This window comes from Periplaneta americana, chromosome 12 (assembly GCF_040183065.1).
Source record: "Periplaneta americana isolate PAMFEO1 chromosome 12, P.americana_PAMFEO1_priV1, whole genome shotgun sequence".
Classification (NCBI taxonomy): Eukaryota; Metazoa; Arthropoda; class Insecta; order Blattodea; family Blattidae; genus Periplaneta; species Periplaneta americana.
The window spans coordinates 36,453,523-36,468,693 of NC_091128.1; the positions used below are offsets into that span (position 1 = coordinate 36,453,523).

The window sequence follows — 15,171 nt, forward strand, 5'->3', positions numbered from 1 at the left end:
TGAGAACTATATTAGTATACTTATCACCATGGGTGTATACATAGAGGACATTTAGGTTTCTTATAAGGAACTTGAGTTACGTATGATTTTCAGTTTGAAATAATGTATGATATTTCTCATTCGTTGTTTTTTTTTATAAATATGGGTGCTAATTTAGTGCTTGTGAGTCCTGTATCGAAACTTTTTCTCCCGTTTCGACTGAAGACACTTGATTTAAACTGCTGTGTAATTTTATTCGAGTTTAGGAGTTTTACTTAATGTCTACTGTGGCATATACGTAAATTTGTATGTATGGCAAATTCTCGAATGTTTCTTAATATTTTCTTTACCACATATTCCTATTTCATGTCGATTTTTACTGTAATGTGAGTCTTTACTACACTGAATGCGTCTATTGATTGCAGCATTATGAATATCGATGGTAAGGAAATCCTGCAAAAGAAGAGCATAAACTCTGAAAGTCTTCTCTTCGAAATTCCACATAGTGGTCAGATTTACGACCAAATGGTTTCAAGAAAGAAGAATTTGCAGTCACACTTCCCCAGTCAAACAGAGAATGGTTTCTTTAGGTGTGCTATTTGCGGAAAATTCTTACAGACTCTCCACAGTCTCAAAATGCATTCCTGCACACTCACTGGTGAAAGAAGGTTCAAATGCGATATATGTGGGAAATGTTTGGCAGATTCAAGTACTCTCAAAGGTCATCTACGTACACATACGGGTGAAAAACCATTTAAGTGCGAAACCTGTCAGAAATGTTTCTCACAATCTAGTATTCTGAAAGCTCATATACGTATTCATACGGGCGAAAAACCATTCAAATGCGATTTCTGTGGAAAATATTTTTCAGCATTAGGTGATCTAAAAACTCACGTTCGTATTCACACAGGCGAAAAACCATTCAAGTGCGAAACCTGTAAGAAATGTTTCTCACAGTCAGGTATTCTGAAAGCTCATATACGTACTCATACGGGCGAAAAACCAATCAAATGTGATTTCTGTGGGAAATGTTTTTCAGCATCAAGTGATCTAAAAAAACACATTCGTACTCACACAGGCGAAAAACCATTCAAATGCGATATATGTGGGAAATGTTTTTCAGAGTCGAGGACCGTAAAGAACCATGTGCGTACGCATACGGGCGAGAAACCATTCAGATGCGATATATGTGGGAAATGTTTTTCAGAATTAGGGGGTCTAAGAAATCATGTACGTACACACAAAGGCGAGAAACCATTCAAATGCAATATCTGTGAGAAATTCTTCTCCTCGTCAGGTAATCTAAAAGCACATGAACGTAGGCACACTGGTGAGAAATCATTTAATTGTCATACTTGTGGCAAATGTTTCTCACAATTAGGTGCTCTAAAAGATCATGTTCGTACTCATACTGGCGAGAAACCATTCAAATGCGATATCTGTGAAAAATTGTTTTCCATATCCAGTAACCTAAAAGCTCATATACGCACACACACAGGCGAGAAACAATTTAAATGCGATATGTGTGGTAAATGCTTCTCAGATAGGTCTAATCTTAAAGGTCATGTACGTATTCACATGGGCCAGAAACCATTCCATTGCGATATCTGTGGGAAATGTTTCTCATTATCTGGTAACCTAAAGGCTCACATACGTACACACACTGGCGAAAAACCATTCAAATGCCACGACTGTGGGAAAAGTTTCGCAGGATCCGGCGATTTAAAAGGTCACGTACGTACTCACACAGGCGAGAAACCTTTCAAATGCGATACCTGTGGGAAATATTTCTCTTCATCGAGTAATGTACGATCCCATTTACGTACTCACATGGGCGAGAAAGCAAATTCATTATCTGTGGGAAATGTTTCCCAGCATCAGCTAACCTAAAAGTTCATGTAAGGATTTCATAATGCGATATCTGTGGGGAATGTTTCAGAATTACGTAGTAGAAAAGTTCGTGTATGTAATCACGAGGACGAGAATCCACTGCAATGCGGTAACTATGGGAAATGTTTATCACAATTGGGAAATCTTAGATAACACTCGTATCCATAAAGCATAAAGATCATTGAAATATAATATTTGAGGGAAATATTTCTCATATTCCGGAGCTCTCGGATCTCACATTGGACGAGAAGTCATTCAACTGAGATATCTGCGGAAAAATTTTCTCATAATAGGGACCTCAAAGCCCATGTTCATGCGTACACATGCGAAAAGGCATTGTCAATGCAAATGGACATATTTGTCACAATCAGTATGACAGAAATACCATACAGACGTACACTTAAAAGAGAAGGGGTTCAGTGCCTTGTCTGTAGGAAATATTTCTTACGATTCTAAATCTAAATGACAATACTTTAGTGTACACAGACGAGAAACCACTACAACAAAGTATGTGTATGGGAAAAGTTTAATTCAGTTAGGGCTTGTGGTTACATCTCCTTGACAACACGGGATATCCAGGTTTGCTACAGAAACGTCACAAAGAAAATGTACTATAACACATAGTTGAGATGCCATTGTACCTGTCTGTTTGATGTGTTACCGAGGAGTCGTTAGATACGAGAAGGCTTGTTAGAAAACATTGAATCACTGTATCTTTAACAAACTATTTTTGTCAAACAGAACACGTAACTGCATGCATTAAAATACCGTCAAGAGATAAATTTAATATATTTGCAGGAAGTTCTCATATTCACGTGAGTGCTGTCTCACTGTGGCTGTTTCACTTGCGATGTTTCTGTAAATGATGACACCACGAAATCCGTAGTTTCCATCGTAGAGTTGAAAGTCAAGAGTACTCTGAAGAAAGTGAATCTTATGGACTAGACATTTATGCACCACATTATGGTGAGCGCAGCCTTTCATATATTATGCTTGTATGTAATGTTGCTTACATTTGATATGAGCTAAACTATATCCGCCCAATCTTACAGTCCATAAGTGACTACATGTTCAATTTTACGGGAGTTTATTTGCCAGCAGGTAGTTACACAGCTATTCATATGCTGCGTGTTTATTCCCTGATGAGAAATTTAAATTGCTTGAAACATCAGTTAAAAGTAACAGTTGGAAAACATAGCTGTGAAAAGAGTACCTCAGAAGTCGGGAAGCGTCAAATGGATTGAGGTCTTCTCACATATAACAAAACTGCCATAGTTTTTGGTGTTAAAATATTATCTACAACAGGCCTATATAATGCTTGTTCTTGATAGTCAATAATATACGGTATGGTATTGATAATATTAGTGATGTATATCTCCATTAAACGTAGAGAATTTTTGTATCGTGCTTTTGTTTTACGAAATTCGTGTTTTAAAAATAAAAAATGTGTGTTGCTTGCGTGTGAAGTACTGCATGAAAAGTCTTACGTTCCAGAAAAAGATACAGTTTACAGTTAATTACTGTGCATGGAAAGGAGCGATTTGTCGAAAGATGTTTAAGTAAAATTGAAAAATGATGTCCTTAAAAGTGTGATTGCTTTCCCTGATGTTAGTATGGCTTGACTCTGGGAATGAAGCTGAAACTTTGATTACACTAATAATGTTTGCAACGCAGAATGCAGAGGGAGTGCAATAGGGGATTACTCATTACGAGATTGAAGTGGTAGGTATTATGTAATTCCTATGTTGTGCGCTAATTGAAAATGAATAAAATATTTTTTATTTTATTTCATATGGAATAATAAAACATTTTTCGAAATGGTGTAGTTGGCTTCACGAGATGCGATAGTACCAGTAGTGCGTTTTCTTTGAATTTGTCTTCTTAGTGCATTCATATTCCCCCCCATTTTTTTTCTTTCCTAATTTCGACCGTCATTCAAAATTTAAACGTCCATCACAATTTTAATATTCATGCTCGATATTAGTTTCAGTACATCCATTTTCAAGATTTAGTTGGAATTTCTCTTTGTCTCTAATAACTATCATTGTAATTTAATATTAAAATTAGAATATTTCTGACAATTTTCTGTGCTATTCAGTTTTATTTTCGAGAAATTTTCCTGCAGTTTTCAGCGCCATTACTGAATTTTTCCCCATAATATGTGGAACTGAGAATACTTTCTAGTATACCACTGATGGCAAGCCCATGTGACTACTAGAATACTTCATCATTCTTCTGCGAATACATTACAAATGGAATGTGCGAGACAATCATCTATACTAATAATGAAATTGTGACCAAATTTTTTCTGAGAATTTCTGCTTTTGCACAAAAAATTGCTATTAAAGAAAACAATTTTTTTTCAATTTTTCTATATATATATATATATATATCTGTAAGTTTGTTACCCTTTTACGCCTTAATGGCTGAACGGATTTCTATGAAAATTGGTATCTAAGATAAGTTAGTTCCAACTTAGGTTTTAGGCTATATGACATTTAAAATACTTTATTTGAAAGGGCCCTGAAGTCAATAGATCGAAATGTCTCTAATTTTTTATTTGATAGAAAAATATGACATAACAAAAGTTACTTAAAAATCTTTTCGACAAGATTGTATTCTATGCGAAATTTTGATAGAACTGATATTTAATGAGATATATCAGTTTTAATAACATTGTGTTTCATGTCAGTGCCACCTCGAACTAATATAATAATGAAGTGAAAACAAATTACTCTGCATTCATTTAAGACGAACTTGCATAACAAATTGAAGTTATTTATTTAACTCTATTTTTATACGGATATAATTTTATTGTATTCTATGATTCACATAGTAGTAGTAGTAATAGGGTTTAAACAGGGCACGTCAGCTAGTATGGCTATTTGCGCCCTTATCTAAAATTCTTAATAAAACAAAGACATAAATAATATAATAATCAGAGTGCTAAAAGAACTAAAAAGCGTTGTCACGGTAAAACGAGGTACACAAATGCAACATACACAAGGTGATTTGTACAGAATCATAAAACTGAGCAATTCTAAGACCCTAGGAGGTATTCAAAACCAACAAATAAAATAATAAAACTAAGGCAACCAGAGATAAATTTTGTATCACATTTCCGAAACAATAAAACTTTATAAAATATTCGGATGTATAAAGTCCGAAACGTCAACAATGTAAAATCCAATAAAAAACAACAAATGTAACCTCTGGATGTAAAGGGTTCGGAGGATAAATAAAATGGGTCAATAAAAAGCTAAATCACCTTATCCAGTCCTGTATTGGATACAAATCTCAGAACTGCATTTGTATAATTAAAATCATTTCCAAGAGCGTCATGTAGTGTCGGCGAATTCCATATTGCCGCTGGAATGGTTATATTTTCTGCAATGCAATAATATATGTTCCAGTGTAAGTGGAACACGGCACATATCACACTCTGGCTGAGGCTCGCCACGTAGATGGCCATTGTGTCAGATGACAGTGGCCAATCCTCAACCTTTTGGTTCGTGATGTATTTGTGGACCAATCCCAAACTCGAACAGTATTCTTTATATTTCGAAATTTGTTTCCCTCTTGTGCAGACCATTCTCCTTCCCATTGTCACCATATTTTATATTTCAAGTAGTTTCGAATGTCCTCCCACCTCTCGCGCCAATATACCAGAGAGCCATTGAGTGCACCACCCCTGGCTGCAGCATCCGCAGCCTCATTTCCTGGAATTCCTACATGACCAGGAATCCACACTACTCCAATCTCATAATCAGAGCTAAGCAGAGTGTGGAACAGCTCCAGAATTCTTAATACAAGCGGATCATCACAATTAAAAGACTGCAAGGACTGAATAGCACTTAAAGAGTCGGAACAGATAAGGAATCTGCCCCGGGGTTGCCTAATTAAAAACAATAAAGCTCTGTAAAAAGCATAGAGTTCAGCAGTAAGGACACTAGTATATTGGCTCAGTCTGTATTTAAATATCTCTACATTTGTAACGAAGGAACTACCTACATAATCATCTATGCGGGATTAGTCAGTAAAAACTAATGAATAGTTTAGATATCGTGATAAAAGTTCACTAAAACGAAGTCTACAAACAAAAGCTGGTGTAAATTCTTAAAACATCGGCTCAAACTTACATCAAACATGGGACGTCGCATAATCCACGGTGCAGTGGTGGTATACTCCAGTGTGCGAACTGATGGTAAATGAATGTCGAGCTCAGAGAGCAATTCACGAAACCACACACCTGCTGGACGGAGTCTCCGTGGATTTCCACTGTTTTTGCCGTAAAGAGACGAATGGTGAAAGCAGTCGTGAGAATTGTGCTCAGGCTGCGAGGGGAGCTTAAGCGCATATAAGCATAACAAGGCATTATGTCGCCGATACAGTGATGGTTCTCCCGCTTCGCAATACAGGCTCGCTATCCGACTGGTTCGGAAAGCCCCTGTAGAAAGTCGTATCCCATGATGATGGATAGTATCTAAAAGACATAATTTTGATTTATTTGCTGAGCCATAAATAAAACAGCCATAATCCAGCTTTGATCGTATAAGAGCTCGGTAAAGGCGTAAAAGCACTGTACGGTCTGCACCCCAGTGAACCCCTGACAAAAGGCGTAAAATTTTTAGGGATTTCTCGCAACGCCTTCTCTAATCACGTTTATGCTCCACCCACGTTAATTTATAATCGAAGATAAGGCCCAAAAATCTCGCAGTGTCTGTATATTGCAACTCCACTCCATTAAGATGCAGTTCAGAATGTGGATGCAGTCCACGTTGGTTGTAAAAGTGGACACACTGCGTTTTTAGAGTGGAGAATTTAAATCCATTGCGAACAGCCTATTCTGATAGTACGTTGATGACCAGTTGCAACTGTCGACCGATAGATGGAAGATATGGGGAATTGTAATATAAACTGAAGTCATCAATGTATAACAGAGAAGATACTCGGTAACCCACACAGTGGGCAATTCCATTGATTGCAATGCAGAAAAGAAGAACGCTTACTACAGACCCCTGCGGAACACCGTTTTCTTGGAGATGTTCATTAGAAACTGTGGTGCCTACTCGAACTCTGAAATACTGCTCTGCCATGAACTTCGCAATAAACGTTGGTAGACTACCACGAAGTCCCCAATCATGCAGAGTTTGCAGAATGCCATATCGCCATGTGGTATAGTAAGCCTTACGCCCCCCGGTGGCAGTCTGACGCCGACGATTCCGTGGGGGGGGGGGGAGTTCCAAAATGGCTTCTTCGTGCTGCTCTTTTTCTACCAATAAAATATCTACAAACGAAGAACTCAAAAAAAGGTACAGTGACTGGTGGTCTGTTGACGAACACAGCTATGGATCTGGTTCCCGAAAATATGAATGTTTATATGCCGCCTCCAAAGTTCATTAGTATTACTTCAACAGGAACGGAAAAAACGATGAAAAACATCAGCCTGTTTTACATCAGACATGCACTTGATGGACTTGTGGGGAAAGTCAAGAAGCCACTAGACTCTGCAACAGTAGCCTACTTGTCGAAACTCTGTCTCACAAACAAAGTGAGACACCGCTGAAAGCGAAGTTGCTGGGGTCATATCCTATAAAGGCAGAACGGCATTCCTCGCTGAACACCACGTGTGGAGTGATTCATACCGATGCTTTGGATGGAATGAATTATGAGATATACGATACGATATGATGTGATGTGATGTAATGTAATATGATGTGATGTGATTGATATATATGATATATTTATTCATCTATCATATATCTGTAAGACAGACAATTCTATATTACCCCAGATCTCCTTACTTTACAATTTTAATCACCTATGCCAAATCTCACAACTAAAAACAATAAACAAAAACAAAATAAAAAACACAGACATACACACTACAAGATCAATTTAATACACCATTACTTTTAACTTTCTCTTCCCATTTCATCTTCATTATCATTAAAAATTTGCGCAATTTATTTAACGCTCTTATATTAGTTACATATTTTCCTATATGCTACATATCTATTCACATTCAAAAATTTATTATTTATCCACTTTTTCCTTGTATTGTCTGTTTCTTGACATTCATCCGCCATTGTTATCCCGGTCCAAATCTGGTAAAGGATCAATCTTCGTGTGGAAGCTATAGACCAATTTCTCTCACTATCTGTGTATGTAAAATTATGGAAAGAATGATAAGCAAACGCCTGATGTGGTTACTCGAATCGGAAAACCGATTATCTACTATTCAATGTGGTTTTCGTAATCACAGATCAGCCGCAAACTTCTTGTTTGGCTGGAGACCGCCATTGGAGATGCTTTCATCCAGAGAGAACATCTTTTCACTGTCTTCTTTGATCTAGAAAACGCTTACGATAGCACATGGTGTTATGGAATTTGCAAACACTGCATGATTAGGGACTTCTTGGCAGTATCCCAACGTTTATTGCGAACTTCATGGCTGACAGGTATTTCTGAGTTGGAGTAGGCGCCACTCTTTCTAACGAACATCTTCAAGAAAATGGCATTCCGCAGGGGTCTGTATTAAGCATTATTCTTTTCTGCATTGCGATCAATGGAATGGCACACTGTGTGGCTGACCAAGTTTCTTCTATATTGTACGTTGATGACTTCAGTTCATATTACAGCTCCTGATATCTTCCATCCCTCTGTGGAGAGTTGCAACTGGTCATCAACGTGCTATCAGAATGGACTGTTCGCAATGGCTTTAAATTCTCCACTCTAAAGACGCAGTGTGTCTACTTCTACAACCATCGTGGACTGCATCCACATTCTGAACTGTGTCTTAATGGAGTGGAGTTGCAATATAGAGACACTGCGAAATTTTTGGACCTTATTTTTGGTTACTAGTTAACGTGGGAGACGCATATACGTGATTTGAAAAGCGTTGTGAAAAATCGTTAAATATTTTACGCCTTTTGTCAGGAGTTTGCTGGGGTACAGACCGCATAGTGCTTTTACGCCTTTACGCCACCCAATGTATAAGAGATTCACCAATTTAGAGTTTGATGAATGAAGGATAAAATTCAAGTTCTGTTGCACTGTTAGGATCTTTTCACTATCGTCGACCTGGTTGGCAAGTTGGTATAGCGCTGGCCTTCTATGCCCAAGGTTGCGGGTTCGATCCCGGGCCAGGTCGATGGCATTTAAGTGTGCTTAAATGCGACAGGCTCATGTCAGTAGATTTACTGGCATGTAAAAGAACCCCTGCGGGACAAAATTCCGGCACATCCGGCGACGCTGATATAACCTCTGCAGTTGCGAGCGTCGTTAAATAAATCATAACATAACATCTTTTCACTATCATGTGGCATCTGTTGTTTGAGAAGATCTTCTCAAGTGCTGTGATAAAGAGTCGCAGAGGTAATTCAACACTGGCTGCTGGGCAGTTTCAGACATTCTCACCACTTTGTACTGTTAGTAACAGCCCATGTCTCAGAATGTATCCCAGAGCTGGGAGCTTATCACTTCCAAGTACACTGCTGTTCATATGTGTAAATGCCCTAGTCTTGTTCTTATTTTAGATGCCATCAGATGTGATAGATGTCAGAAATAATTTAACCCATTAGCTGTTATGTACGTAGAATCTACACGCGCATGCTGGCTGTGATGGACGTAGTTTTTACGCAACTACCGGTGTGCACAGATAATCATTATTTTACAAAAAAAAAATGCTTCGTAAATGTATTTTGTAATAACTTGAGTGTGATTATAATATAAATTTAACTCTAAATGTTGTGTCAAGTGTGATAAATTTCGAAACAGCGTTGGAAACACATGCGGCACACATGATACGCACTTCTTTGCGGATTGCCTAAGACTTACAAATGAAACACCGACAGCCTGCATTTTTTTTTATGGAGGAGATTCGTGTGGGAAACTGTTTTTCTTTTTGACGGAGAATTGCCGGTTTTCATTAGTTTTCCCCACCTGTATTGATGGGGCGTTCAATGTAGTGCTTTTGAATTAGTGCACGGGCAGCAGCCAGTCAGTAGTCTGAGACATCTTTTTCCCTGGATTCAGGACTTTTCATATAACAAGGTTGCTGTAGAGAGTAATATCCATCATGTGCAAAAACAACTTCTTTTAACATTTTGTTTTACGCATAGATCGATAGGCCTGTGTCACTTGATCCACCAAGTCCACGCCCCCCCCCCCCGCTCTACGTCAGGTTTGAACTGTGGGCTCTCCTTTCCTGTTTCTATCATATTTACTCTGGCATGACAGTTTGATAGAATTGACACCTCCCTCTTATCACTCCACACTACGTATGTTAGGGGAGGGAGTTGCTTTACCTCTATTTCTCTTTTCTTGAGAACTTGGGTACGAATGACCTTCGGTAAACCAGCTCTATTTGTCCGTACTGTTCCACACGCATTAGTTCCCATATTGTCCAGTTCTATGAATTATTTAGGTGAATTGTATCAGTTGTCTAAATATAAAGTTCTTTCGTGAGCCAGCAGCGAGTCTGCAAGATGCATTACTATTGAGCCAGAAAGTCCACAATCTTTATTACTTGTATTGTCTGGGTCCTTTCCTGTATATACACTACTACAGTACTGGTATCCAATCCCATTTTCACCCAAGTCAAATGTTTTTATACAAAGCCTAGCCCATGTGATCCAAATAAATTGCTTCCAGCCGAGTCGGCTGATTCATCACATTATACTTTCATCAACAGTAATTTTGTGACCAGGACAGTATGCGTTTTTCAATTTATTTATTAGGTGGTCAAAAACCGGTTATTTTGCGCATTCTATTTCCCTCTGCGTCCTAACTTGTGAAGTGGAGAAATTTCAAAATTGACCTGAATTTATTTTCAGACAAACATTTCTCAAAAAAGGTGTGGTAAGTATTTCATCAGTAGACCAAAACATTTCAACGTTAGGAATGTGTCTCCGCTGTTATCAATTTGACCAACTCATCATTGAAAAAGTAAACAAATATGTCTACTGGTTGACTATTATTATTCAGCCCTATGTCTAAATGTGACAGGCTCATGTCAGTAGATTTACTGGCATGTAAAAGAACTCCTGCGGGACAAAATTCCGGCACATCCGGCGACGCTGATATAACCTCTGCAGTTGCGAGCGTCGTTAAATAAAACATTACATTTCAGCCCTATGACTAATTGAAGCCCCTAATAGAATCTCTAAAAGAGTGACGTACCATGTTACTGCAATTTCGCACTTGCCATAGTGCTTCCTTACAGGCATCACGTAATTATCACTGTCACAGCATGCACTCATTGGTTCTTCAATGAATTCATCACTGAAGTTATAATCTAAATCAATGTTTGCGTCTAAAACTTCAACCTCTTTCATTGCAAATTTTCCGCCAGCACACATTTACTTTGAAAATTAGAAAGACTTGCACATGGAGCCAAGGGCTTTATGTAAGCAGACATTTGGGGAAGAGTAGCGAGAACTGATAAATACCATGACTGCGTCAGGTCAGTGAAAGAAATCTGTTTCAAACTCCTCTCGTCAGCACACACTGCCATGTCCTTCTGGCTTTGCTCGAGTCTCTCGTTCTAAACATCTGCTCTTGGCTAAAGTACAGTCAAAGAGACATGAAAAGTTGGTCACACTCATAACCAAATGACTTTACATATATCAGAGGCTCTTTTAGAAAAGAACTGAAAAATATTTTGCGATATATATTCGTTACTGTATCACATAGAAGAGCAATGCCTAATTCATTTAAAGTGGAAAATGTCCTGTAACACTTTTTATTCCATGAAAAAATAATGAAATTTGTAGGAGATGTAAGCATTTTTCTATATTTCTCCCGTTTTAAATGCTAAACAGAGTTTAAATACACTAGTGGAGCTGGGATTTAAATGGCCATCAGTTGAGAGGTTAAAAATGTTGGAAATTATTCAATGTATGAAAAAAAGTAATGAAAATTATATTATACAATAAATCTGGAAGTACCTGGCAATCAATATTGAATGATTTTTATGCTATTTCACAAACATTTCTTTCTTCTTTTAGTTGGTTATTTAACGACGCTGTATCAACTACGAGGTTATTTAGCGTCAATGAGATTGGTGATAGCGAGAAGGTATTTGGCGAGATGAGGCCGAGGATTCGCCATAGATTACTTGGAATTCACCTTACGGTTGGGGAAAACCTCGGAAAAAACCCAACCAGGTAATCAGCCCAAGCGGGGATCGAACCCACGCCCAAGCATAACTTCAGACTGCCAGGCAAGTGCCTTAACCGACTGAGCCACGCCGATGGCTCAAACATTTCTTCATAAGGAGTTCTAAATAAAGTAATTGATGGAAATTTGACAAACAACTATTTTTCATGTAGGCCTAGATATTTACAAAGGAAGGCCATATTACATTAAAAAAACCAAAGTAGTTTTTGAATACCTATGTCTAATCACAACTTTCTAGCGCCCCACATTTTAGAATTTGAAAGTTTAAAAAGTCGACATGCCCTACTACATCAAAGGCGAGCCGCATCTTTATGCTCCTAACACTGGAATAAACTCTCTTGGCTCCCCATTGTAAGTAGAACATTCCTTCAAACTTTGCGGAAGAAAGCTCGGTACATGTGGCATATGTTATGCTACAGATATGAAAACAGATTCTGGATAGCTTATTGACATTTCAGAGTTGACAAACCTTCCAAGCGAGGATCTTCAACATGAACACCATCTTACTGATCTGTACAATTATTACAGTAGTCTTTAATTATATGAATTTCTAGACTGTCATCAAATAAGATGCGGTAGGAACTCTTAGGGCGGACAGTAAAGGGCTTTCAAAAGATGTTATTGGAAGAAAACTGAAAACAGGGAAAGTAGAAGTTGGATATGAAGATAAAGTCATAGCATTGAAACAGACAAACGTAAAGTGTTCATACTCAGTAGCGTCCATTGATTGTACTGAGATGAGAATTGTATGGGACAGGGTAGGAAATCAGAAGCAACAACCGAAAGTCTCACTAGTACATAGTACATTAGAGTGTGACAAGAAGAAAAAGTCAGAAAGTATTACCAAAGGCATTTCGGCTCCTAAAAGACCTCACGGATTTGAATGCCTACCTCACAGGGGGGGGGGGGACTGAAAAAAACGCAGCATGTTCACACACACACCGATTTCAGACTTCATAGGAGATCAGCAATGTTACAAAGACAGACATTTCCCTGACTTAAATACATTGTGTGCATACCACATTTCCAAGTCAATCAGACGGTTCAAAATGAAGTGTGGATAGTGTCAGTAAATGACAAAATTACTCAAAATGTGAATAATGCAATATCAGTGTGTTTGAACTCCATATGACAACAGCCCTGGAAACAATATTCGGCACTACATAATGTTTATTTCTAAACTTAACATAAATACACATAAACATAAATAACAGACTGTGTGGAAACATTTCTCACGTGGTATCCGTTGAAAAAATTAAGAAATTACTTAGTTTAACAGACACAATAATATATTACTTACAAAGCAGTATGCGTTTCATGCTGAGTATGCAGTGAAAATTAAAATTATATTTGTGGGAAAAGTTATTTTCATATATTGCAAAACATTGCTCGATAAGAATTCAGTAAACTTTAGCCACTGTGTGGAATGTTTCATAATTTAAGGACAGTTATATATTACATGTGAAAATAGTTCCCACCAGGCTTTAAATAAAAGTTTACGTTCAGTTGAGGGTGACATGAAACACTACAATTGTCTCAATTTGGCTGGAAACTATGTTGAAAAATAGTTTTAAAGTTATGAAGTTATAATATTACAAATTACATGTAATTAAAAGAAGTCTGTATGAATTTTTCAACGACCTAACGGATAGCTTTAGTGCAGGGATGTCAAAGTGCTCATACTACAAGCAATACAAAACCAACAAAGATCAAGGGAATTAAACCCTGTGTTAAGCTGCTTTTCACAAGAATATGGCTTCGCTCCCACTGAAGAGGTTGGGAAAAGATAATCCCACACAGCATAAGTATACCTTTCCCGGCAGATTTTCATGGTAGTATAGCATATGAAAATCTTTCAGTTCAAGTGTAAATGTGCATGCTTTATATTATTAGCCAATGCCGAAAACACTTTCCAAACACCCATATCGAATCGCATCTCGTCTGTTTGCTGCTATCTCGGCAAAAGCAACATATCAACGTGGCATTCATATAGTTGCTAGATACTTGGTACTGCAGAATATAATGCAATTCAGACAGGGGACATTATAACCAAGAACGATTGCTTTTGGTTTCATTGCAAGACCCTTCATGTGTCTAGTCTGCGAGAATAATCTCCACAGTGATAAATATCTACCAATAATATTGCACATAAACAGTTTCCCTTCTATGCCGCTTTTACATCTACAGGATAAGAACAGAACAGCCTTTTGAAATCGCATTTGAATGATTATTTGCCCGCATGCCGACTTTCATGCTTTTTCAATATTCCCAAGCGGGAAAAACACTTTCCACAATAATCACATTTGAATGGCTTCTCGCCAGTATGCCGAAGTTTATGTACGTTTAAATATCCATTTTGCGAAAAACGTTTTCCACAACAGTCGCATTTGAATGGCTTTTCGTCCGTATGTTGAAGTTTATGAACTTTTAAATAACTAGCTTGTGGGAAACTTTTTCCACAAAAATTGCACTTGAATGGTTTTTCACCAGTGTGTTGTCGTTTATGAAGTTTTAAATGACAAGATTGCGAAAAATATTTCCAACAAAAATCGCATTTGAATGGCTTCTCGCCGGTGTGCCAGTTTATATGTACTCTGAGATAACTCTTTCGCGAAAAACACTTTCCACAATATTCGCATTTGAAAGGCTTCTCACCTGTGTGCATACGCATGTGGATTTTCAGATTACACGAATCGATGAAATAATTGCCACATAATTCGCATCCGAACTTCTTTTGGCCCATGTGCTTGAGGGTGTGTCTTTTCAGAGTTGAGGATTGCGAGAAACATTTTATACAGATATCACATTTGAATGGCTTCTCCCCAGTGTGCTTAAGATTGTGTCTTCTAAGACTTGAAGACGTCGAGAAACACATTTCACACACATCGCATTTGAAAGGCTTCTCGCCTGTGTGCGTGAGTACATGCACTTTCAGATAAGAGGAATACAAGAAAACTTTTCCACAAACATCGCATTTCAATTTATCTTCTTTAGGAATCGGAATAGATTTTTGCAAGGTAAGAGGATCCTCGGGATTTTGATATGACGTAGTTGGCTGCTGATCACGTGTAATACCGCCGAACCCTGATACCACAGTGACATCTTGGGTAACTGCAATGC

General features: G+C 37.9%; 2 protein-coding genes across 8 annotated transcripts in view; one reads left to right on the forward strand and one right to left on the reverse strand.

Annotated features, from left to right (window-relative positions):
* LOC138710276 (zinc finger protein 83-like) overlaps nucleotides 1-15,171 on the forward strand; it is a 51,137-nt gene that overhangs the window by 22,477 nt on the left and 13,489 nt on the right. For 2 of the 3 annotated variants that reach the window (XM_069841013.1, XM_069841014.1), the window contains exon 5: nucleotides 405-4,191. The exons of the other annotated variant lie outside the window; for it this stretch is intronic. In XM_069841013.1, the coding sequence (XP_069697114.1) occupies nucleotides 405-1,869 (1,465 nt within the window). In that variant the 3' untranslated portion in view covers nucleotides 1,870-4,191. Of the gene's footprint in view, nucleotides 1-404; nucleotides 4,192-15,171 lie in introns of those variants that run through there. 3 annotated transcript variants of the gene reach the window in all.
* LOC138710279 (zinc finger protein 235-like) overlaps nucleotides 1-15,171 on the reverse strand; it is a 50,790-nt gene that overhangs the window by 4,436 nt on the left and 31,183 nt on the right. For 4 of the 5 annotated variants that reach the window (XM_069841024.1, XM_069841025.1, XM_069841023.1 and 1 more), the window contains exon 5: nucleotides 12,845-15,170. The exons of the other annotated variant lie outside the window; for it this stretch is intronic. In XM_069841024.1, the coding sequence (XP_069697125.1) occupies nucleotides 14,279-15,170 (892 nt within the window). In that variant the 3' untranslated portion in view covers nucleotides 12,845-14,278. Of the gene's footprint in view, nucleotides 1-12,844; nucleotide 15,171 lie in introns of those variants that run through there. 5 annotated transcript variants of the gene reach the window in all.